Source organism: Mesoplodon bidens (assembly GCF_964165515.1).
Source record: "Mesoplodon bidens genome assembly, chromosome: 10".
Taxonomy (NCBI): domain Eukaryota; kingdom Metazoa; phylum Chordata; class Mammalia; order Artiodactyla; family Ziphiidae; genus Mesoplodon; species Mesoplodon bidens.
The window spans coordinates 105,353,621-105,378,931 of NC_138172.1; the positions used below are offsets into that span (position 1 = coordinate 105,353,621).

Sequence of the window (25,311 nt, forward strand, 5' to 3'; positions counted from 1 at the left end):
GAGACCCACAGGCCTGGAGGGGCTCAGAGACCTGCTTCCCTCCCCTAAAGCCGAGGACTCTTGGTTGACAAAACTGGGACTTGTCTCTCTGTCTCGTTTATCAGTGAGGGGATTAATTGGGCAAACCCCCCATCTCTCCACCAGGTAAACAGGCCAACAGTGGGACGGTTTGAGGCTAGGTGTTAGGTGAGGGGAGGAAGACATCAGCAAAGCAGTTCCTGTCCCTAGGAGCAAATGAAAGGTGACGCAAATAAAATCTTCACGTTGTGCAGGAAGTTTACTTGGGATGTGAGTTTTCTTTTGGATCAATTTACTTCAATTTTCTGTTAATATCTCATACTAATAAACTGTCCGAGTGACAACCAAGGTAAATTCGTGAGCACGATGTATTTGAAAACTCATTTTTCATTTTGCAGTTGCTGTCATTTCTGATTGCAGATGGTGTGACAGCCTCTGCTTACGGTAATAAGAACTTCAGGGTTACACGTGGGATGCGTGTCAGTCTGAGCAGGTTTGCGTACTGAAGGAGTGTGATGATAGGCCTTATGAAATCACAAAGACTCCTTCAGAGACCTTAGATGTGATGGAAGTCAAAGGAATGAACATGCCTGCGCTGCACGGTCGGGTTCTATTAATGAAAAGAGAAAATGGTGTATATTCTTGGACTTTTCTCTCTCTTTTTCCTTTGTGCTGTGGCTTTTTCATCTTATGCTAAGGAAAACAGGCGTGGAAGCCCTTTCTTTAAACTAGAGCACTTGCTGCTTTAGGATACGAGGGCCACCGTCCAGCAAGGTGGCACTTAAACTGCTGTGGACAGCGGGGGGTGTGGTGGCGCTCAGGGCCCTGCTCTCCTCTCCGCGCGAGAAGACTGGCGGAGCCACGGGGGCAACCAAGCACCTTGGCAGGGACCCAGCCCCACCCCAGGGCGCCGGGGTGGGTGTTTCTGCAGACAGCAGCCTCTAGTACAGCTCTGCCTGAGGTAGCCGAAGGCTGGAGGCGGCTCCAGAGCCCGCCCGCCCGCCAGCAGGGGGGTGGGTGCGTGAGCGTGATGTGCTCGTCCAGTCGAGGTCTGTGTGGCAGGGAGACCCTCCCACACGAAACCAGGCCGTAACCTTGAGGGGAGCCGCAAACTGTGCTCCTCCTGTGGAAGTTCATCCCTCTGCCTGTGTGAAAGCCAGCACCTTGCCCAGGGGAGGTGGAGGTCAGGTAGTGGCGAGCTGCCGGGGATGGGTGCGACGGGCGGGGCGCAGGAGGGCCTGCTGCATCTCCCTCGGGATGCTGGTTACCTGTGTGTGCGGAGCATGCGCAGCATCACGTTGTACACAGGAGTTACATGCTTCCCTACGTGTGAGTTCTACTTACTTTGAAAAGAGGAGAAAACTCCTGTTTGCAGACTTAAAAACCTTGACAGCAGAACGTCACGATTAGCAAGTATGGCCACTTGACACCTCTTCCAAACTCACATCTTTGTGCGGCGCTTTGTACTTTCTCAGCTCTGAAAGCCAGCTCAGACTCAGACCTTTAAATCGTTGATTTCAATTCAGAAATGCTTTTTGTGTGGTTAAATGTAAAGCTTAAAAAAATTGACTGTGATGGACTGTTCATCAGAGTCCCCTTTTCCTCAGCGGGAGGGGTGGTCCTGCACTGCCCGCGGGGGACAGGCGTGCCGCGTGGAGGCCGGGGCCCGAGGGCCGCGTGGTTCCTGCTCTCCCTGCCCTGTGCTGAGGGGGGCCTCCGAGAGCGGAGACGCCTGAGTGAACCCCCTCCCCACAACCCCGTTGGCGTAAGACACTATTTTCCCTATTGGGCAGACTTTTTAAACTTGGAGAGTAAGAAAAGTCTGTGGCTTGTTCAGAGCAGTACAGCTGTGTCTTCAGCCCAGTTCCGTCTCCAGAGTCTAACTTTGTCTTCTGACTGGAGAGGTGCGGGGGGTGAGGAAATGGGTCAGACCAGAGGGGCGACAGTACCGTGTAACTTTGTATGTCCTACCGTTTGTAAACAGTTGGATTAGAAAGCGCTTTCCGCCTTCCTTTGTCTGAGGTGCATCCTCCTCTCCCCCGAGCGCGGCCCACCGACCCCAGCCTCCCGGGCTCCCCAGCTGCAGAGACGGGCAGAGGCTGGCAGGAGGCCGGGGCATGTCCGGCCTGCCTTTCCCTGGACCGGCAGTGGCTGATTCGGGGTCATCCCAAAGCATGGCAGACTCGTGAGGTTTAAAGTCCTGAATGATGAAGGTACTGGGAAGGGTAAAGGGTTGCATTCGTTTTGGGATGAGGAATCTGCACAAACCTGGTACCGGGCCCTAAGCAGCGAATTCGGTAGAGTGGTAACAGCAGCTTTGGCAGTGAAGATGGAAGAGCAGCTGAGTAATTGTCAGTAAAGTTTTCAAGAGAAAAAATGATGTGGATCTGAGATGTTGGAGTGAAGGTTTTGCTCTAGAGTCAGAGAAGCAACATCCTGTCCATGAAGGGAGCCCCCTGTGGCTTTGCAGGCATCCCTGCGGGAGTCTGGGAGCCGGGCTCGCCCAGGGGTGCAAACTGACGTCTCTGGCCTCCACCTGCCGCCCCCCGCCCTGCTGGGTCTCCATCGTTCCGTAGGTGCGGGCCAGGCCTGTGGGTCCCTCCCTCACAATTAGGCTTCTCCAAATGCTGACTTAAAAGACCCATTATTGTGTCAGTGAAGACTAAAATCCAAGTGAAGTCTTGGCTTTCCTGTTTTTTCTGCCTTCCCCTTTATTCCAGCTCCACTGTCTTTGACTCCAGGGTCTTTTCTTTGGTTCAGTGGCAGAGACTTGCCCTACTTGGATTTCACTTCTCACACGGTGGGTGGAGCCCGGTGCTGAGACCGGGACTCTGCTCTGCTCCGCCTTGTTGGCTCCAGCGCCAGCGGCGGGGCTGCTGGGGGCCAAGCCACCTGCAGCGGCCACGCGTGTCCATCCACGGCCACGGGCTAAGTAGTGGGGCCGCAGTCCTGAACCAAGCTGTCAGGCTCCAGAGCCACGTTCTTTGGCCTGGCTTCTCTCATAAGCATTTATTAAGTTTGATTCCACTGAAGTCATTCTTGGGGAAAAAAAAATACTCCTAGAGATTTTGAAATTTGAAGCTGTCAGTACTACAGACCTTTATGAAGTATTATATACAACTGTAACACCTCACAGTGTGAAACACATTTGCATACGTAGAATGAGTTCTACTTTCTTGTCACTTTCACTTTTCTAACTGAAGTTGCCTTCTAATGAAAACAATTTTTCTCTGCCAAAAGAAATTGAAACAAAGGAATTTGATTTATGTTAACGTTAAATCAAATTTTTATATCTTTAAGTCTAAAATTCAGTGTATCAATGTTGAAACTGGTATTTCATGCTAAATGTATAAAGTGTTCTGTAATATTTTAGGTTAGTATAATTCATAGACCACATAATTCATGTAGTTTTACACATCAGACTTTAACTTTGAAGTGGGAGAGGTTGTGATTCCCTTACCCATACTGGACTCTTCAAAGCTCCTTGTCTCTGAAGTTTATGAAGGCTAAACTCTTACGAATATAAATCCTTTCTTACAAATGGAAAAAATAAGCCATGAAATAATTTTACTGTTATTTTCACTGCTGGTGATATTTTGTTTTGTCTTCATAGGGAAAAGTTTTCTTATTCATATTTAAAAGCTAGGAGATATATTAATTAAAGCAAAAAAAAAAGGATTCTGAGAAAGAAAACAGAAAACTGTAGAGGCCATGTCATTCGTTCATATACTACACGTGAAGGGTGTCCTTTCCACCCCAGGTATTCATTTAAAAATCCTCTACATTTCAGAAGACATTTATCAATTTAGAAAAGGTCATTAATTTAAGAAAGCGCAAACTAAAACATAAAGACTTGGACCTAAAAGCCCATTCTCTGTTCCAACAAAAGCTGATTTTGTTGCAGAATGTTCAGGCCTTTTTAATCTGTCCAACAGTATTGATACCGTTCTGCTTGCCTTTTTTTTTAATAGGTAGTAATTTCAATAATGTATCTTCACACTGTAATTGAACAGATAATTTACTTGAAAAAAAAATACCCCGAAGTTCTTTCATGTAGTGTTTCAGTTTGACCAAAAAAAAAGTACACTGTGGGATATTTATAGTATTTTTCAATCTATTTTTATCTGTAGACTAGGACTGGTAACTGATTTAGGGCATAAGGGTTAAAAACAGGAAATGTGGTTTATAAAGTAGGTAGTATCTCCAGAGTTTCCAGAGTTAGATTGCTTTTATTACTGACTGAGTATCGTGTTTCAAAACAACAGGAGGCGGGGCACCTTGAGACCAGTCTGTGTTTGGAGGACGTGACAGGAAATGCTTCAGAGGAAAGCTTGTGTTCCTGGTACAGGTCGGGGGGTACCCGTGTTTTCTGTACACGCACTGTCTTTCTGTCCAGCTCTTTCTCAGATACTCTTTATACAGTCAGATTGAGTATAAGTCTTGTGCAACACAGTAAATTTCCTTTGACCTTTGCATTTCGCTTGTATTTTTCTTCTAGTGTTTTAATGGAAAGTTTTGTCATCATCATAGTTGAGGAGCATGTGTTATGGTTATTATTAATTACAGTAATTAGAGAATCCAAGTTAAGAAAGTAAAAAGGCATGAAGAAGCAGGGGTTTAATCTTGAATAGCCTTTTCAGTGACAGGTTGGCAGAACCAGTCAAAACCCAAAGCCTTTGACTCAGCAGTTCCACTTCTAACAAGGTGTCTTAAGTCAGTTATTCTACGAGAATACAAGGTCTGATGTGGTTGTGTCGTTATTTATGACGGTCGATACTGAAAGGCAGCAGGACTGTCGAGTAGTAGGAGAGTAAGTTATGAATAAATAAAGTGAAAAATAAAACAAATAAATCAGAATAAATAAGAAGATAAATACCTTATGGCAGATCTGTGCTGTAGAATACCAGGCAGCCATTGAAAACTATAAGGTCAGTGTGTGCACGCTGGCATGGAAGAGTGTGTGTGGTGCATCATGGAAGGAAGCAAGCAAGTTTCAAGAAAAGAATGTGTACTGTAATCTCATTTTTTACGGAAAAAATTTATATTCGTTGGAAAACATCTGGACGAATACACACCAAACTAGAGAGAAGGATAAAGGGAAAGCTTATTGGACTTGTATGTTATTAGGAAACTTACATTTCTGTATCTTAATTCCTTACAATGAGCAATTAATTTTTTCAAATTAAATTAAGAATGTAGGCTTGATCAATTCAAAATTGTTCACTGTTCTGTTCTTTAATGTGGACATTCTCTAGAGGGGTCTGCCTAGCAGTTTGCCACACTTATAAGAAGACTCAAATCTGCCTGTGTAACACTTTTTAATTGAATGAGCATTTTCCCATACTTCAAGGAAAACCTGAAGTTTCAGTGAATTAACTGGTTTTCCAGCCAGGGTTTAAATCCACGTCATTGCATGCCCCCGTGTGCATCACCTGTTGCAGGCTGCAGCTGGGATTGGCACATAGGAGCGCTGCTTCCTTTCCACCTGTCTGGGAGCATTTCTCCACACGCAGTGCGGAGGGTTCTCATCAAGCAGAAGCGCTCTGTCTTATTGCTGCCAAACAGTTTTGTTTCAGGCACTTGCTTTCTTGGGGGCTGTTTCAGAGATGAAGTGAGGCTCTCTCCTGTGGAAGGTGGCCATGTTTTCCAATCTGGCTGTGTCCCCAGTGGTGTGTAAGCCCTGTGAGGAGGGGGCCTTTGTTTTTTGTGGGTTTGTTCTTGAGGTCACTCCGTGTTCCCAGCACATGGAATAGAGTCTGGCATGTAATAGTAATAGGCACTCAATACAAATTTTACTAGTTGGGCTTCCCTGGTGGTGCAGTGGTTGAGAGTCCGACTGCCGATGCAGGGGACATGGGTTCGTGCCCCAGTCCGAGAAGATCCCAAATGCCGTGGAATGGCTAGGCCCGTGAGCCATGGCTGCTGACCCTGTGCGTCCGGAGCCTGTGCTCCGCAACGGGAGAGGCCACAACAGTGAGAGGCCTGCGTACTGCAAAAAAAAAAAAAATTTTACTAGTTATTCCAAAATTAAGTGTCCTCCCTATTTGATTAAAACAAGTAACTGACAAATAGAGCAAGAAAAGAGACTTCTTTTCCACTTTGTTTTATGAAAAACAAGACCATAGTTGGCAAAGATGTTCTGAGGTCCAGGCCCCCTTACGAGAAGCCCACCCTGCGAGGGGCCCAGAGGCTCTTGCCCAGAAGGGCTGGGCTCTGCCTTCTCCGTGGAGAGTTCCCACCTGGGCCACTGGGTGAACTGCTCAGTGACGGCCTGGACTGATGCTGCGTGGTTGGGGGCACTTTTTTGGTCAAATATCATGACACATTATAATTTCACGTTCAGAGCATTGAGGAGATAATATTGTAAATACTTAGAAGCTGCTCTCATTCTGTGTCTATAACATGGGAGGCTGTGGGGGAGGAACCTTTCTACAAACACTTAACTACTGCATCACAGTAAAGTAGCTCTCGTCCGTTTGCTTTATTCTTCCTGTGCACATGCTCACGTTGCCAGCTAGTCCCGTCAGGTCAGCGCTTACGACCCGCTGCTGTTGAAGCCGAAGCTGAAGCCAGCACATCTGCCGAGTGTTCATACGTTCTGATAAGCCGAGCGTCTTCCTAGGTATCTGGCACAGTGAGCGTTGAGTGAGTGTTGAATGCTCTGTCATTTGGAGCAAGCTTTTTTTTTTTTTTGCGGTACGCGGGCCTCTCACTGTTGTGGCCTCTCCGGCTGCAGAGCACAGGCTCCGGACGTGCAGGCCCAGCGGCCATGGCTCACGGGCCCAGCCGCTCCGCGGCATGTGGGATCCTCCTGGACCGGGGCACGAACCCGTGTCCCCTCCATCGGCAGGCGGACTCTCAACCACTGCGCCACCAGGGAAGCCCCCTGGAGCAAGCTTTTTGCTTTAGGATGTAGCTAGGAAAACGTATTTAGCCTCAGCAATATTCTGTCCTGCTATACCTTCTTTATTCAAGTTGTATTTTTCAAATGGATCCTGAAAAATTGTTTCAGAAAGACTGTCTTTGTTTTCTTCAAGGCGAGACCGGATGCATTGCCCAGATTCTGCACCGTGTGTTTCAGAAAGAGAAATCAGTGTATATTTCCCAGTGGTTATGGCTTCTAGCTGACTTTTTATTTATGTCTTAAGAAACGGCACCTGAAATAGGTGGGCTTCTCTGGAGTCCTGACCCCAGGGTGTGTGCGTGCTCTTCGGTGGGGAGGGACGGTCTCGCCTGTTTGGCTCACGGGGGCGCACCCCACTGGCCGTGCCCAGCACATGTTGGAAGAATAAGGGAATAAACACACATCACATTTTCATAACAGCTTTGTTAGCAAAGCAGATGTTGTCATCTCTACCTTGTGCAAAGTAGGCAGTTGTCTAGAGGGTGAACTGATTTTTGTCTTATGGCCGCATCATTTGTATGTAGGTGAGCCAGGACTTAGACCCCGAGTCTTCTGAGTTTACACTGAGTGTCCCTTCTGTCACCTTGATGAACTTGAAAGTCATCATTAACCATTAATGTTCATAATATTAAAAGCATACAGATAAATGCAGTGGAGAGAGAGCATGTATCACTGAAGTTCACTAAGCATGGTCCCTTTGTCAGTGTCGTGGACCCTTTGAAAATTGTAACCAAAATCCACTCCTGATCCCACTCCGGGCGTCTGACCACAGTCCCTGCGGACGCATCCCCAGCTTCCCCGCCTGCCCTCTGAGGCCTCAGCCACGCGGATGACAAAACGTGCCTGCAGCTCTTCTCGGAGCTTCCCCCGGGCCGGGGGGTACCCTCTGGTGCCTCCACTGTGCCAGGCCTCTTGTGCTTCAGGTTTGAAAGAGCCTACATCCTCCTACAGTTGGATTTGGAGCAACATTTTAAAGCAGGAAACTCAACAGGCAGTTAGACCCAAGGGGCAAATCTGCCTTCAGGCTTTAGAAACACACCCGAAAGTGTCAGTGTGGGCCCTGTGAGGTTCAGGGCAGGGGCTGGGGAGCAGGGCCACAAGCAGGGTGACACTGGCCTTGTGTCTCTCCTTAGAGGGAGGAATTGAGATTCCGACCTCAGAAGACCTCAGTGGTCTCATCTGTTGCACGCTTGTGGCCTTCAGACCTCAGTCCCTGGACACGAGGCATCTAGGCCCCAGCCCAGTGCCCCTGGTTGCCTCCACCTCCCCACCCCCGCACACCACCCCTCACCTTTCAGGAAGATTACAGAACAGGGACAGCAAGGAAATGGTTCACAGGTTAGCGTCCGTCGGAGAACAGCGATCGTTTTTTTTTTTTTTAGCGATCGTTTTTACAGCACACAACTCTTCCACGTGGGCACCTGGCACTACTTCTCCCTGCCCCTTGGACACAAATATGAGCACCCAGCACCTTGGGGTGAAACTCCAAGGGGAACTAGCACTTTGGGGATTTACGCACATTCTGCCTGGAGGACCCAGTGCCCAAGCACCTCCAACGTGTGTCCAGAATGTAGTCGAACCAGCAGATTCACGCTGGGTGAATGAATCCATTCCCTTAGCGCTAACCAGTTTCAGCACAGTGGTTAGCTGTTTGGAGGGAGGCTGTCAATGACTGATTTTTGTATTTTTAAGTTTTTATTGTTACCACACCAGCACGTGTGTTGCTCCGGAGTTTGTGATCATGTCTCGCGAGCTCCCTGGGGCCGCCTGCTCTTTCAGACCTGCCACTGCCCCCTGCCCCTTCCTCATGGGACTGTGGGCCCCCTGCTCCCCTCTTGACGGGACTGTGGGCCCCCTGCCCCCACTCCTGATGTGACGTGTGATGGTCCAGGAGCAGCTGTATGTCCTCTCATGCCAGGACCACAGCTTTTCCCTTCTCTGTTTCCAACGTTACCCCCTTTTATTTTTTCTAATATTTATTTAGTTGTACCGGGTCTTAGTTGTGGCAGGTGGGCTCCTTCGTTGCGGCTTGCAGGTTCCTTATTTGTGGCATGCATGTGGGATCTAGTTCCCTGACCAGGGATCGAACGTGGGACCCCTGCATTGGGAGCACAGAGTCTTACCCACTGCGCCACCAGGGAAGGCCCTTCAGTGTTACCCCTTGAAACAGTTGTTTGGGAGGAGGGTAATTATTTCATTCTTTCTATGCATCAAAGGAAAGTCTCCAGGAAAGATCAAGTGTTCTTACTTGTGCAAGGCTGAGGTGCTATGCTCCTCCCAGCGTGTTACCCTGTAGCCACATAAAACGGGAAGCTCGATTGCTTTTTCAAATTTTCTATCAACGCACACATAGTCCTGATGCTTAGAAGCACCTGTGCTCTTATTCTTACCTCCACAGCTGTGTGTCCGGAGTTGGATTAGTGAGTTAGATTTACCTCTTCCTGGGGGGGCTTAATGGCCGCGCCTAGACCCGTGCTCTTGCCAGGAGCCGCCTTCTCTGGGGCAGCGTGGGCATCGGGCTCAGGGCGAGCGGTCACCCACACGTAACCTCAGCTTGCTTCGTCCTAAGTCCAATTTTCTGCTTCTCAGGCAGCTCTCTGGCCCCACTCGTCTCTGTTCCCTTGAAGAACCTGAGGAGCTCACAGCTGCCCTCATGTTCCAGGCACGTGGCTGGGCCCAACTCCTGGTGCTAGTCCCAGCAGCACTGACAGGACCCCGGTTTCATGGAGACAGAGGCCGTGGGAGCCCCTCCTCTGGCTTACACCCTCACTGGCCCAGTGTCGGGCCGAACTTCCAGTAACTGCGTTTTCTCTCTGTACGTGCGTAAGCCAGCCCTCCACACGGTTGCAGTTTAAAGACTCGAGACCTGAGTCCAGTGGTCACGGAGTTGACCCGAGCACAGCGGCTGAGGCCTGTGGGCCCCGTGCTTGTGGCCTGCCTCACGCCCAGCCTGGGGCCCTGGGGGACAGCCCTCCTCTTGTGGGCAGAAAGCTTTCCTGGTCGTCAGCACAAGTCACATGTTCTGCCTTCGCTGATATGAAGACTTGTTACTCTGCAGCTGTCCTTTCTCTCAGGAAGAATCGACCTATTTCTGGATTGTATTTAATTATTCTTCAACCAGTTTTCTCAGTCACTCCGTCAGCAAAATAGAGTTAAAAACATCTGCACCTCCACATCCCCAAGAAATATTTATGAGGTTGGCTCCTCAGAAGAAAAGCCGTGTGCCTCCTTACACACCAGGGTACATGGCAGAACCAGAAGCTGGCTGTGTATTGAGAATCTGCAACTGCCAGGTCAACAAGGTGATTGCAGTTCAACTTCCCTAAATAATCAGTAGCTTGGACGACATTGGAAAAGATCCTCCTCAACATCATCATGATTTTGCAGTACAGTAGAATTTTCTGTTTTGTAGAGAAGGAATTGTCAGTTTGTGCAATTCTAGAAGGAATCCTGAGAGATTAATTCCACTCCAAGTGAAAGCCATTGTTTTGGAGTTACAATAAAGCAGCATTTTGTTTTTATATTTTTTTTCTTGCAAAATAGCAAAGAAGTTCTTAAGGAGACCAGACCTGTGAACACCAGGACCCCCTCACGGCAGCCCCACACGGGTGCGTTCTCACACTCTTGTCAATAGAAGGCGAAGCTGGGTCCCTGTCTTCCTGCCTCAGGTCATTGCTTGTAGAGAGGAAGCTGGACTGGCCCCACGCCCACTGCCTGCAGACGGCGCTCTGCCCTCTCGTGTGCGCCTGCCCTGGAGGGCAGCCGTGCCATCCTGAAGTCGTGGGTTTGTCCAGTCTCTAACTTGCTTTACAGAATCAGGTTGGAGTGTGTCTTTTTCAGAAGTTTCACCCAGAACTAATTTTTTTAAGATCAAAATAGTCATTCTGCATAATAATTCGACTTTTATTTGGAAGTAAGGTGCTATAGTAGATGTTTAGCATATGTTTCATAAGCCTTGGTAAATATCCTCCTCTGTCCTCTGGTTTTTGTCTGGGGTGTGTGTGTGTGTGTGTGTGTGTGTACGTGTGCGTGTGTACATATGAAGAATACGTGTACGAAGAAACTGAAGGGTAGTTTTAAATTTCACTTTTGAAGCAGACTGATCAGTAATTACAGAGAACAGAACAATGACAGAAATGGAAAAACAATGAAAGAAAACTCCTAATTAACTTAACCTTTTTAAAAAATAACTTGACTGAACATAGCCCTCGGGCCATTGGGCTCTCAGGCGCCCTGGGCCAGTACTGCCCCTCTGTCTCTCCTGGAAGGTGTGGGGCAGGTGCAGCCACAGCAGCGCCCACACTCGTGTCTCCACTAAATGCCTTTCCCTCCCCCATCTGATTTCAGGTGTCAGAAACTACTTAAAAGAAGCATTGGTGAATATAATTGCTGTGCATGCAGAGGTAAGCCGTCCTTAGCTGTTCCTAAGGGACGTGGGTAACTGGAGAAAAGAAGAGGAGGCCAGTTCGATGGATTTTATGTTGGTCTTTTTCCCTTCAAAATGTATTTTTGGTGTAAATAAAATACACCCCTCGTTTCAGCGCACGCACGTGTGTGTTTTAACTGTGAGAGAGTCTTTTTCTGAAATTGGGTATGTTTTTTTCTCATAATTAAAACTAAACTCATGAACATTTGAAAGGTAAAGAGAAGAGAGATTGAAAGGATGTTTTTCCCTAACTTGGAAAGTTCCTTGCCCTGTTTTTAACCAGTGTACAAATAAGTGCTGACATCTTACTCTCACAGCTGTGGGGCATGTTGGAAAGAAGTTAGGTGGTGGCCTCCCCTCAGCGTCTCACAAAGGTGCCCCTGGACGTTGGTGCTGCTGGTCACACCCAGCCTGCCCTCCCATGGCACTTTCTGCTTAGTGTCCCACCGTTGTCCCTGCTGTGACTGCCTTTGTAATTCCGCAGTCGTGGACTTTCAGGTTGGCTGCGGCCAGTGAACTGTTGTCCACCAGATGAAATGGGCCCAGCAAAGAAGTTCTCAGTAGGAGATTTCAGGCGCAGCTGACTGCTGCTCGAGAACCTTCTGTGTGTCTGCGTCTGGTGCAGGTGCATCCGGGGGTGTCAGGTTTACGTCACCCTCCACATGCACACGTGCTGCCTGGGTTACCAAGGTGAACTGGAGAAATAGGGATCATTAAGGCTGAAACAGAAGAGCGAGCAAAGGACACAGATTGCAGCCTCCACCTGGCTCTGAGTCTGAAGCAGCCAGAGCAGACAGCGGAGTGGGGTGCCTTGTAATGTTCATTTCCTAGTGAGGCAGAGCATACACGTTTCTCCATAAAGTAAAGCTTTTATGTGAGTTGACTCAGGCAGGGATTTACCATGTACGTCTTTTTATGATGAGTGATATACTTTCAACCCTGATTTTACCAAAGACATATAGAAGTGCTGTTTTGTTAGGTTAGCTTCCGATAAAGTTAGAGTGCAACATTAAATCATCAGGCAGTGGAGACATTTCCATCGTAGGTGGGCAGGTGGTAATCAGAGGAGCTGCAGAACATGTGGGCATTTTAGTGATGATGGTGATTCCCACTGAGGCAGCTTTGATTAACGTCCACTGTCGGTCGTTGACCATGACGTTGTTTGTATTAGGCTTTTCAAGGCCCTTTTTAATATATCCCAGTGGCTGAAAGCAGAATTTTGTACTTAACATTTACTATTTACTATTCCCACGTGATCTTGCCCCAAATTTTCTTCAGTACTCAGGTTATGTTTAGGTTGACCCAAAGGTTTAATACTAGTGATTGAATCTGAAAAAAGGAAAAGCTAAAAAGAGAATACGATTTAGTCTAACTTACAAATCAGGATAGTAATATGTTTCACCAAACGTCCAAATGTCCAAACTGTTAGTTTGAAAATATCAAAATTCAAAGCTTGAAAACAATGTTTTTGTCAAATGAAAGGAAATATATATTTAATTCAGCAAAGAGTAAAATCGGGAACTCTGTTGGCCAATACAGAATAATGTATCCAGTGTGAAGTAGCATTTGTTTTGACCCAAGGAGAGTCTGACCCAGTATGTTTTTATTTCTATAATTTCCTCTTTAGAAATCGTATTTCTTCTTGTGAAAAGGGTAGAGGAGGAAGAAATCTTTAAAACTATTTCAGTTTGTCACCATCAACAATACCTTTCAAAACTACATTTGCCAATATTTTTTAAGAGGAATGTTTTTTGTCACGAATCAGTGAATACAGCTTGTGTGCAAGCCCATGTCTGCCTTTCCTTCGTTAATTCTGATCCTGCAGAAATACAGCTTAGGAGACCTGGGGATTGTTTTGCTACGTGCATCCCTTTGTTTTTAACAAGTTCTGGTCAAGGAAAGTCCTCATAATGCATCATTTCTTCTTATTTTCAACCTTCTATCAGGTGTTCACTATTTCCAAAGACCTGGTGCCTCGGGTGCTGTCCAGGGTGGTGGAAGCAGTTTCTGAAGAGCTGAGTAGGCTGATGCAGTGTGTCTCATCCTTCAGCAAAAACGGAGCATTGCAGGTACCACAGCCACTCAGTTCTGTGTTTAACTTAGTTGTTTGAAAACATAGAGATGTGTTTTCAGTCATCAGTCTCAGGAGGTCCAGACAGGCTTCGTGTTTTTCTGTGGATCTGCTGGTTGGAGAGCTACATGGTCTCCTGTGTGAGCCATATCCATGATGTCGACAGTTCCAGAGTTCCTGTCCCTTTAGAGTACAGTGACTCTTGTGAAACTGTCTGAATGCAGATCCCTTCTGAAGTTCTGTGATTTTTTCTGTTTTACAGTTGTCTTCACCATGTTCAATTTAACAGGAAATTTTTAGAAACTTCCTTGTAAATAGTCTTTCCAAAGCATTCGATGCAGTTTGCATAGAAACAACAAATAACTGTTTTTTTCTACTCATATTCCATTGGTTTATGTTGTATTTACTTAAATTACGTAATTACAATAGCAAAGGTAACTTCTGTAAGTCAGGTGAGCCTTGGTTTGCCTATAGCCAGATCGGTAGGAACCAGGGTGTGCAGGCCTATGGGGGCGTGAGCCCCTTTGTAGGCCCTCATGCCCAAGGGCATTGTGAGGGTGTCTTCTTAAAGTACCAGAAGTTTTGCTTCTAGTAATGGCTGAGGACCTCCTATCAGGCCAGCACCCTACAGATAACAACTCTAATCCTGAATAATACATAAAAATAAAAAATGTAAAAACAAAAACCTGAAGACTCTAGAGAGTGAACATGAGTGGCTGATTCTGGAAGAAATGGCACTTGGGTGAATTCCTCACTTTTTATGGATTTTGGCCTGAATGCAGGCCCAGGGAAAACTAAAACTACACAAAACCTGTTGTCTTTCAGTTTAGAAGAATAGGCTTCGGGGCAGCCACAACTACAGGAAAGCAAGGGAGGTATCCCAGGGAGCAGAAAGCAGGAGTCGTAAGTTCTGTGTATACACTGCCTGTGTCTCTAGTTGGCCCCTAAACCACATGCCTGGTCAAACTCCACTCCAGTCCACGTAAGGCAAGAACCAAAGTGAGCACCGAAAAGCTGCCCCAGAGCCGAGAGTTTTCAGTTTGAGTCCAGGTACACTTATTGCTTGTTAAAATAAACAAAAATCAGCTCTTCAGAAGCATATTATAGAACCCAGAGTCTTCTCAAGATAACATTCACAATGTCCAGGATACAATCCAAATTTAGTTGAAATGCACAAGCAAAACAAAACAGGAAAACATGACCCTTTCTCAATAGAAAAGACAATCAACTGTGACCAGCCCTGAGATGACCCAGTTGTTAGAAATCAGACAAGGATTTAAAGCAGCTGTGTTCAGTGATGTAAGGGAGACTATGCTCCTAATGAATGAACAGACAGGGAATCTCAGCAGAAAAATAGGAGCCCGAAAATAGGAACTAAGTAGAAATTCTGGAGTAGAAAAGTATAATACGTTAATATTTTAAAATATACTTGATGTTAATAACAGCAGGATAGAGAGGACAAAAGAAAAAAATCATTGAATGTGTAGACCAAACATCAGTTATCCAGTATGAAGAACAGAGAGAAGAATAATTGAGAAAAAATAAACAGAGCTCTAGGGACCCTGGGGCATGTGATTCCATGTCCAATCAGCAGGTGAAGGATGGTCCACATCATTAGTTATTTGAGACATGAAAACTGACACAACAGTGAGTTCCCATCCAGCAGGAAGAAGAAAATTAAAGACTGAAAACACCCAGTTTCGGCAAGACTGTAGAGAAGCGAGTTCTCACGCATTGGCAGGAGTGTGAAATAGTACCGCTGCTTCGGGAAAAGTTCTTGCAGTTTCTTTCGAAACTAAGTATACACTTACCCAGCCAAACACTGGAAACAGCCCAGGTGTCCATCAATAGGGTAAACAAACAAATGGTGGATCCATAAAACAATTACCGTTCAGCGTCAGGGAAGCCACGTGAAGGGGGCCTTGTACTGGATGGATATCATTTTCGTGGAGAAAACCCCAGAACGACGCTCTCCCCTGGGTGGTTGACACCAGTCGGGGAGCTGAGGGGGCTCTGCAGGCGGTGGTCCTACACCTCGGGATGGTTCCCGCACACAGCATGTGCAGCAGCCCGAACTCACCAGATGTGCACTTGAAGATTTGTCCATTGTGCAGTGTGTAAGTTTTAACTCAAAGAATCGAAAAAGTTGCAACAGCCTACTCCAGGCAGTGACGCCTGTGGCAGATGCGTGTGCTATGGAGAACGTTGGCAGCGGAGTCTGTGCTGCACAGGTGCTTGCTGTAAAGTTCTCCCAGAGTCTCTGCACTTGAAAAAGTTCACACAGAAACACAGGGTGAAAGGGATTGAGCATGTGTATTGACCTGGCAAGCTGGCGAGGGGAAAATCCATCACAGAAACTTCATAATATTTCCATGATCATGGCTGTTCTAATAGTTGTGCAGGAGGAGATCAGTAACAGGAATTGTGTATGTGAAGATGAATTGAAAGGAAGTTGCAGTAGCTGCTTTGGGCCTAAGCGGTCCTAGAATTACAACAAAAAGCTCCCCTCCCTGCAGATTTTTTCTGCAGCCCATTTAGCTGATGACTGAGTTCCTCTCACAGGAGGGTCAGCAGGAAGGGGCAGAAAGAGACATCGGAACCGGCTGGAGGCCCGGCCTCCTGTGCTCTGTGCCTCCTGGAGACTGGCGTCAGTTGTGTTGTGAAACGTTGGCCACTGCCGTTGGGGATATCTGTGTGTGACCTCCTCCTGATCAGATGGCTCTGTGAGGCCCGCGTGAAGGGTTGGCCTGGCCATCAGCCTCAGACCTTCCCGAGAGCCGCCGGCAGGAACATTTTCTGGCGAACGGTCCATGTGTTTTATATAAGTAATCACAGCTTTTACAATTGGCATAATTCATAATAGGGTAATTCCTTATCACTTTGTTTGAATAAAATTTCTAGCAGATACTAGTTTTACAGTGATTTAATCCTTCTCCTAAAATATTCAGCTGAAAGTTCTACCTTGTTTTTTCTCTTTGATGTTTTCCTTGTAGGTTCGTTTTTATATACACTAGAATATAAACAAGAGAGACACATTGTCATATCTACGCTTTCTCATTACAAACTGTTTCAGGCTTCTAAACCCCTGAAAAATGAAGTCAGCTTTTATCTTGATTGGTTAATTTAAAAACTAGCCATGTCTTTCATTGTTGTTTGTGTTTTGTGCACACGTAGAAGTGAGGGCCGTGTCTTTAAAACAGTCTCCTAGGCAGCATGCACACTGCGGTACCTGAGGTGAAGGAGGGTGTCCCCACTGGAGGCCCTAGGGCTCTGAGGGCAGCAAGCTGAATGCAGAGCACACCCTCTCCACCCTTGCCAAGAGGTAGAAGCGTTAGGTTAGCTTGTTTTTTCTTAAAAGTCTTATGCAGATGAAATTCACATGCCGTACAGTGCGTCTGCAAGATAAAAAGAATACAATTCAGTGGATTTTCCTCTGCTGTGTTCACATAGTTGTGCAGTCCATCACCACAATCCACTGTGGAGCGCTGCATCACCCCAGAGAGAAACCCCAGCCCCATTAGCGGTCACCATCCACGTCCCTCCCAGCCCCCACCCCAGCCCCTGACAAGCACCTGTCTGCTTTTTGTCTCTGGTTTGCCTCTTCTGAAAATTTCATATAAGTGGAATCATAGAATATGGCTTTTTGTGACTGGCTTCTCTCACTGAGCACAATGCTTGCAAGGTTCGTCCCTGTTGCAGCCTGTGTCATGCTTTGTTGTGCCTGAATAACGTTCCATTGTATAGATATGCCACATTTTATTCGTTCACTCATCATTAGATGGACATTTGGGTTTGCGCTTTTTGGCTGATACAAAGAAAGGCTCTGTGAACACTTGTGTACAAGTTTTCTGTGGACACATGTTCTTATTTCTCTTGGGGATACACCCGGGACTGGAATCGCTAGGTTATATGGCTACTCTGTGTTTAGTCTTTTGATGAACTGCCAGACTGTTTTCCAAGTAGCTATACCATTTGCTTTCCTACCAGCAGTGTATGAGATTTCCAAATTCTCCACATCCTCGTCGGCACCTGTGACTGTCTGGTTGGTCGTAGCCGTCCCTGTGTGTGTGTAACAGTATCTCATTCTGTGGGGTCGTCACTTCTGTGATGGTGTCCTTTGTAGCACAGAATGTTTTGATTTTGATGAAGCCCAAATTATCTAATTTTTCTTTTGTCACTTGTACTTCTATTGTCATTCCTAAGAAGGCAGGCCTAGCCTAATGTCACAGAGGTTTACTCCTGTTTTCTTCTAAGGGTTTTATAGTTTTTTCACTTACATTTAGGTCTGTGATCCATTCTGAGTTAGTTTTTAAGGAAGGGACCCACCTTCTGTCCTTTTGAGTGTGGACGTCCAGTTGTCCAGCTGTCCCTAGCACCATGTGTTGGAGAGACCATCTCTCCCACCGAATGGTCTCAGCACCTTGTTGAAAGTCAGCTGATCGTCAATGTAAGGGTTTGTTTCTGGGCACACAGCTGTGTTCCTGTTGATCTACATGTGTGTCCCTGTGCCAGTGCCACACTGTTTGGATTATGGTAGCTTTGCAGTAAGTTTTGAAATCAGAAGGTCTGAGTTTCTCCAACTGTGCTATTCCATTTCCATATTGTTTTGTCTAGGATCAACTTGTCAAGTTTTGTTTTTAGAAAGAAAAAAGAAAAGAAAGAGAAAAGCCAGCTGTGACTCTCATAGCGCTGCACTGAGTCTGCAGAGCTTAGCTCTGAGGTTAACGTCGTGGAGCCTGGAAGGGCAGGGCAGGAGGCAGTGTGGCAGCCCGCGTCCTTCCACCTCCTGTCAGTCTCGGGACAGTGAGACTCCACTTCCTCCCCAAGGAGACCAGGGGAGGCACTGGTTGGATGGTGACGTCTGGTGGCTGGATGGCCCTGGCACAGTCCCTACCTTTCAGAGCAGGACACCTGCCTCCACACAGTCAGACTTGACTCGCAGACAGTTTTCAGTGAAAGGGAACTTTGTTGTGGCCGGTTTCTTTGGGCTGATTTAGAAGGTCTGCTCACTCGTAACGAGCTGCCACTGTGGCCATGGGGGTCTGCCCTGCATGGAGCAGGCTGGGGGCTGACCCTCGCCTTGTTTCTGTTTGACAGGCAATGTGGTTCTCATGGTCACCTGTCCCTTTCTCACCTCCAGGCAAGGCTTGAAATCTGCACCCTGAGGGACACCGTGGCTGCTCACCTGACACCAGAGAGCAGGTGAGATGCTCCGTGGCCGTGCTGTGAGTGCTCCGAAAACCCCTGTAATAAAGCTCGTCGTACAGGTGTGAGGTCCCAGGTGAAGGTGACTGATCACAGCGAGCGCTTCTGGCTGTGGTCTCATAGTTCATGTGTGATCAGTTGTTTTGTTAAAGGCACAAACCTACAGTAAGCCAAGGACTCCAGAGACTGCTTCTTTGTAGCACAGAAGGAAAAAAGGTTTAATGTAATTTCATGTTTCTCATTCACTGAGGTAAGTCTTAGTCTCATAAGCGGTATAGCAGAGCATTGCATACTTCTTTTGAAAAGGAGAAAATAAGAATTGAGTCAGTCTATTCATCACAGACTCCGAAGGACAGTTCAAGCATCATGAGTATCAGCATAAGAGGAAGACCTTGTGGTTTCTCTGCAAAATTTTGTAGTGGAAATTTGATGATAATTTTTAGCTGTTTTGAATGAAAGTCAGGATTTCCTATCATTGAAACATCACTTGGTGAACTGAAACAGCACTACCTACAGAAGATTGTTTACCCCATTGGCAGTATTGCCTGGGAAGTGTTGGGTCCACAGGGAAACTGCTTAAACACGATGTGCGATGTACTTACCATTCGTTTCCAGCTTTGGATGGTGTGCTCATGCCGTCATCCTGACTGTCATTGCTACAGCTGAAAAGACTTCTCCATTTTTTCCTAACACATGAGGTTATTAGCCTCTTACTTCTGGTGGCTGACCAGGAGCCTTTCTGGTTTGTTCCCACCACTGCTGCTCTGCACCAAGTGCTGAGTGATAGACACCAGAAAGCACCCGCCCAGGACCCATGGGTGAGGTGCTCTGCATGAGGATGGACCTGTGTGTTCTTCCCCACTGACTTGACCTTTCATAGCCCAGCTTCCTCATCTGTGACAGGAAGATAATAATACTTTCTAGGCAAAGTTTTGGGGGAATTAAATGAGAAACTATGTCAAGCCACCCACTAAACTCTTGGTGGGGTCATCTTCATCCTCTTCTTCATGGTCGTGATGTAAAAATAAAGAGCAATGGCCTCACATTGCTCTTCATCGAATGAGAAGAGGTTTACAGGAAACCAGGTGACAGTGGAGGCAGTGGTAGAGACTTCCTCCACGTCAGGGAAGAGGACTAAGTGCCCACAAGCTGTGACCTGTCCCCACCGCCCCCCCATACCTGCCCCACCAGGAACAACTGGGCACCCTGCCAATTTCTGGGGCCCTGTTGGTACTTTGCTGTCTCTCTGTGTGTTGCTCTGATACCTGCCCCTAGTTTGAGAAACATTGCTCAGAAGTTTATTTCCTGGTCCACTGATGCAGACGTTTTCACAAAAAGAAAAAAATCAAAGGCCACTTTGAAGTCAAAATAATTACATTTATTTCTTTACTTTAGTCAGTAGTCATAAAACAAAGAGGTGAGAAGAACTGTTCCTTAGTGAACAATACAAGTTATTACCAAATAATCTCCCCTAAAATACTTTAAACTTGATTTAGTAACTTTTCTGGTACTTTCTACTTTAAAAAGTTAAACATACCAAGTAGGTGGTTTTTAAGATTTTTTTTTTTTCTTTTTTCTTTTTTTTTTTTGTTTTGAGGTACGCGGGCCTCTCACTGTTGTGGCCTCTCCCGTTGCGGAGCACAGGCTCCGGACGCACAGGCTCAGCGGCCATGGCTCACGGGCCCAGCCACTCCGCGGCATGTGGGATCTTCCCAGACCGGGGCACAAACCCGTGTCCCCTGCATCGGCAGGCGGACTCTCAACCACTGTGCCACCAGGGAAGCCCCAAATAGGTGGTTTTTAAATCCACTCCGTTTTCCGTATTTCATGAAATGAAATGATGTTGAATCACACACACACACACACACCCCTCTCCATTATCGTACAAATTTTAAATATGATAACAGCTAAATCCTCTTAAGACATGTTCAGTTATTATAAGAGGTTGGCTGGAAATCAGGCCCTGCACAGGTCAATTCTAGAAATACCCCCTTTGTATACTGTTGCACAAGATCATCCCTGTTTCTACTTAGCCCTCTTCCTCCCTTACCAGCTGTTTCATCTATGTACTTCAGCTTTGTTTTGAAAGTAAAGACCTCCTTAAATTTAATGACTCCACACCAAGCTCTCACCTACCACAGCGAGTAGCACCCTTGTGTAAAAATGAGCTTCTTTGCTTTTCAAGTCGTGTTTTATTTGCTGGTTGAATTCTTCTGGCCCTGCTCCTACAAACCCTCACTTTCACTTTCACTTTTCCCCCTGCTTCTACTGGCTGCCCGGCCTGTATGTTTCTCTGTATGTAAGATGCGCTTTTTCTGACGTTTCTCTTCCCGGTGGGGCCGGTGTGTCCCTGCCTGGGATGCTGTCTGTGTTCCAGATCCAGTTTCAAGCAGGCCCTGGAAGCCCTGCCGCAGCTCTCGAGCGGAGCGGACAGAAAGTAAGTCTGGGTGCTGGTCTCAGGGACCTAAACTCCTCCTCTTCAGGTGGAGACTTGGCCTTGAGGAAGGCAGTACTCGGTGGCCCTCAGGTATGCGTTGTGTTAGCTTGTCTCCCACGCTACGGAAGGAGGTAAAACCTGGGTTTTATGACGATTCAGAAATTGGTTCTTTTATTGTTTTAAGTGAGCGTACCAGTCCCTTCGACTTCCATAAGAAAGTTTATTTTGACTCATTCAGTAAACTATATTATTACCTGAAATTTTTAAGAAAATACTTCGAGAAACGTAAACGAGAGGACAGCATAGTAAAATGCAGGACTCGGTGATATTTTCCTTCCAGCAGGTCAGCAGTGAGCAGTTTGTGCTCCGTATAATATGAAGTATTAAGACTAAATTTGTAGACATGACATAATAAAGTTATATACGTTTTGCTAATATTGTATTAACGGTCTCAGCCTGACCTCAAACTTTGCTACTCACGTAACAGGAAATTCTGACCCGAGACAAAGTCTAGGCCAGGCAAAGGTCATGAGTGCCCGGGCTCCCCTCACCTGAGACAGCGGAAACACCGCCGGCCTGGGCCCCTTCCCCTGCCCAGCCGAGGTCCGCCCACCCTTGCAGTTGGCTGACAAGGCAGACAGTTACGGAGCCCTGACTGCGTGACACCCTCGGTGTGTGGCCTGGGACGGCACAGAGGACGTTGTGGACACTCAGAGGGCAGAGGGAGCCCGTGGGGTGTGGACGGGGCCGGGAGGACGGGCGGCAGAGACCCTCCTAGGCTCCTGCTCCTCTCGCTGACCGCATGGTTCAAATGCTGTCCATTCGTCTAGCGTGAACATCATGAAAGATTAAAGCAGCCAGGTATCATCAACATGTGCAGCTAGTGCTCGCTGGGCTCAAAAGACCGGTGCTTTTGAGGGAGTCAGGAGCAACAGACACCACAGTGAAGGCCAGGACGGGGGCTGTTTCAGATCTGCGGGGAGCGCCGTTAAACCAGGAAGTAGTTTCTTGACCCCAGTAAGCTCATTTCTTGGCTGCTTCCTCTGAGCCAGATGAGCTGTAAGGTCCCTTGTGGCCCCAGAATGATGTGGCTCTGTCAGGCCAGCACAGGGACCAGGCAGGTTATTGCTGGGGTTGGGACTGACCCTGGGTGTTCTGTGCTTAATTCACCCCTTCAGTCCCCTTCTCCAGTGTTTGTTAAAGGCAGAAATGCAAAATAAGAGCAACGGAAGACAGACCAACAGGTGCCAAGGGGTGGGGTGAGGGCAAAGGTGATGACGGACGGGCAGCATGGGAGGATTTGGAGGTGACGGGACCACTCTGTCCCGACGGCGGGGGTCTTGAGGCTGCTGCGGTGCGTTTAGCAACGGGCACAGAACTGATGCCAAAAAGAGTACATTTCAGTGTATGTGAAGTGTTTAAAATTAGAGGCTCAAATACCCAAACACCAGTCTGTTTGGGGGAAGCATCTAACTAATCCAGGGGAAGGGGACGGAAGGGCAATTTTATGTATAAAGGTGAGCACGTCTGTATGTATGTGTCCTTTCAGCGAGCTGCTTGGGTCAGCTTATTTCCGTCATTGAGTCCAGAATCCACAGATAAATGACTTTCCTGGCCCAGGGAGGCACCGTGGGGCGGGGCGTGTGGGGGACCAGACTGGGCGAGCGGGTCTGGGTCCCGCCCGCCTCCCGCCCGTGGCTGTCAGTGCCTCTCCCCACAGGCTGCTGGAGTTGCTGCTGAGCCGGGTCAGGAGCGGCGTGCACCTACAGCTCGCCTGCTTCCAGGCCGCCCCTCCGCCTGCCGTGAAGACGCAGGTGCCTTCCAGATGACGTGCTCCCCTGAGCGCCCACAGGTATACCTGGGCGGAAAGCACCGGTTAGGCTTGCGATCTCTCTCTCTTTCCTTTCCCTTGAATTGGTAGCTTAGGAAGATGTTGGTATGTGTTATATTTCAACCAAAATGACCTGATGTAAACTGTCCAAGCAGCATTTGCTTTGTCGCTTTTATTACATTAGGCCCTGTATGACTTTAAAATACCTTTTTAGAACACAGCTTTCTCTCGTAGCTGCATGCTGCATGGTGAAGGCTGTGGAAGACGGGGCGGCTCACGCCTACACCGAAGCACCTTCCGGGGCCTCCTGCAGCTTCCAGGGCACCTGGGGCGGCAACGAGAGATTCATCAGGATGTTACATGCGAGCATCTGGAGCTTCAGCTGTCCTAAACTGTGCAGCTGTGCTTAAAACCTTTATTTTGTACAGATGGCTCCCGATTCAAGTAGACTTTTAGAAAAACGTGTGGTCTGAATAAAAAGGTGTGATATTTGGGCTGTGCTTTCTGTGGTCCTCCATCCGTGAGTTAACTGCCTCTGGTTTCTATGTTCACAGCGCTCGTGACATCGGGCCTCTTTTGTGTGACTCGCCCTGAACCTGACGTGGGCCTCGCGGCATCGTGCCTCCTGCCCCAGGGCCCCCTTGCACGTGTGGGGAACGGCAGGCCCAGGCGCCTCGCCCGCGCTGCCCCTCTGGCACCTTCTGCGCCACTTCTAGCCCCTCGAGTGGCCTGCTCGGTGGCCGCGGGGGCTCTGCTCTGGTGGCATCTGTGTCACCAGGCGTGGGAGCTGCCGCTGACACCGTTACCAGAGCAGGTCAGGCTGCCGCGACCTCCTTCAGAGTCAGCTTCCCCAACCTGACTTTGTCACACCGTTTGCATCAGAAGACTGAGTCAGGGTTTTAGATTTTTCCAGGGATGTCACACAATCCCCATTTCAACGCTGGCATTAAGGTCTGTATTAATACGGGGAACTCTGCGGTCCGGCATGGCCATGCGCAGGGTCCATCGTTAGAAGTAAGTCCCTGTTGTGTTTGTGCATTTGGTGTTGGGGGATGGGGCGTGGCAACTAGAAGGGAAAGTTTCACCTTGTACAGATGTGCTGGATTAAGAAATATATATTAAGAAATATATGGACTGTCGTCTATCCTAAGCATTTTAACCATTGTATCTGCCACGGCTGAGAACTAAATTACAAAACTCCAATCCTGAGTGTTCGTGTTATTTTAAATATCTGATGCAGAGCCTTCACCCAATACAGAGTGTGTCCTTAATACAGGATGTAAGTTAGTTGACGTTTTTTCCCTAAGCATCTTTATTTCAGCATTTTCATTAGCTATGTAACTTTTTATATGTCTGGTTATAACCCTCACAATAAATAATGGGTTGGCCAAAAAGTTTGTTCAGAACTTTTGGGCCAACCCAGTGCTTAAATCCCGGTTTACCTTGTGTTTGTCTGATCATTGTTGGAAAGCATTACCAGGGGTCCCGCTGATTCGCCTCTTGTTGGGGGACCCGCCCTGTCAGGCCCATAGGAGCCAAGACGAGGACTTCATGGCTCAGGGAAGCACAATAACACTTAAGCAAAAGAGGACTAGGGAAGCACTTCTGGGGCTTGGAATGGAGCGTAGGAGCATAAGAACCTCAAACCCAAAGGCGGGGGTTCACGGAGGACTTGCTGGAAGAACAGCTGCTCGGGCTACAGAAGACGACTTAGTGGTTAAGAGGAGATTGCTGGCTGTAGTGAAGTTAGAAGAAAGCTGAGAGGTGAAGCAGGACGCAGAGCCAACATGCAAGAGGTGAAAACAGGCGCTGAGAAGGTGCGAGTCACCGAGAGGCCCTTGGGTCCAGCACAGCCACGTTGGCCTGGCCTTCAGCACCAGGAAAGTACTGGAAGTGGTCTGGGCTTGCCGAGACTCCCTGTATCTGTGTCCCATGAAAGTGCACGTTCCAGAAATTATTCCCTCGTCACAGACAAGCATCACTGCGGTGGATGCGGCACCCAAGTCACTGTCCCGTCCCCGTCCTTCACCCAGTTTTCTTGAAGGAGGAGAACTGAAGAGCTTGCACTTGCAACTCTGATTTGGTTCAAGACGGTGCTGGGTCTCTGTCCTGATCATGTGCTGTCAGGCGTGCAGCTGGTGGTTGTATGAGAGCCACAGTGTGTTTGAACCAGCTTTTACATCAAGATGAGGGTTCTAAAATGAGCGTCAACTAGGTTTTATTTAATACATGGTTAAAGTAATTGTCATAAAACATTTACCTAGCAGTACTGGCGTGAAGGTAAATACGCTCTGAAATCTAAAACGTGGATTGGATGTTTGATATGCATAACACAGAACATGAGTTTCAATGACTTTAGCTTTGCTTTAAATGCAGGTTGCGTATTTGTTATGTATGAGATTCATCATGCTCTTTGTGC

At 47.5% G+C, this 25,311-nt stretch overlaps 1 protein-coding gene across 5 annotated transcripts in view; it reads left to right on the top strand.

Annotated features, from left to right (window-relative positions):
• EXOC2 (exocyst complex component 2) overlaps window positions 1-24,328 on the top strand; it is a 155,895-nt gene extending 131,567 nt beyond the window's left edge. For all 5 annotated transcript variants that reach the window (XM_081247054.1, XM_081247053.1, XM_081247056.1 and 2 more), the window contains exons 24-29: window positions 11,270-11,325; window positions 13,295-13,417; window positions 18,560-18,621; window positions 21,002-21,061; window positions 22,782-22,913; window positions 23,127-24,328. In XM_081247054.1, the coding sequence (XP_081103180.1) occupies window positions 11,270-11,325; window positions 13,295-13,417; window positions 18,560-18,621; window positions 21,002-21,061; window positions 22,782-22,890 (410 nt within the window). In that variant the 3' untranslated portion in view covers window positions 22,891-22,913; window positions 23,127-24,328. The remainder of the gene's footprint in view (window positions 1-11,269; window positions 11,326-13,294; window positions 13,418-18,559; window positions 18,622-21,001; window positions 21,062-22,781; window positions 22,914-23,126) is intronic.
• Window positions 24,329-25,311: the final 983 nt, after the last annotated feature.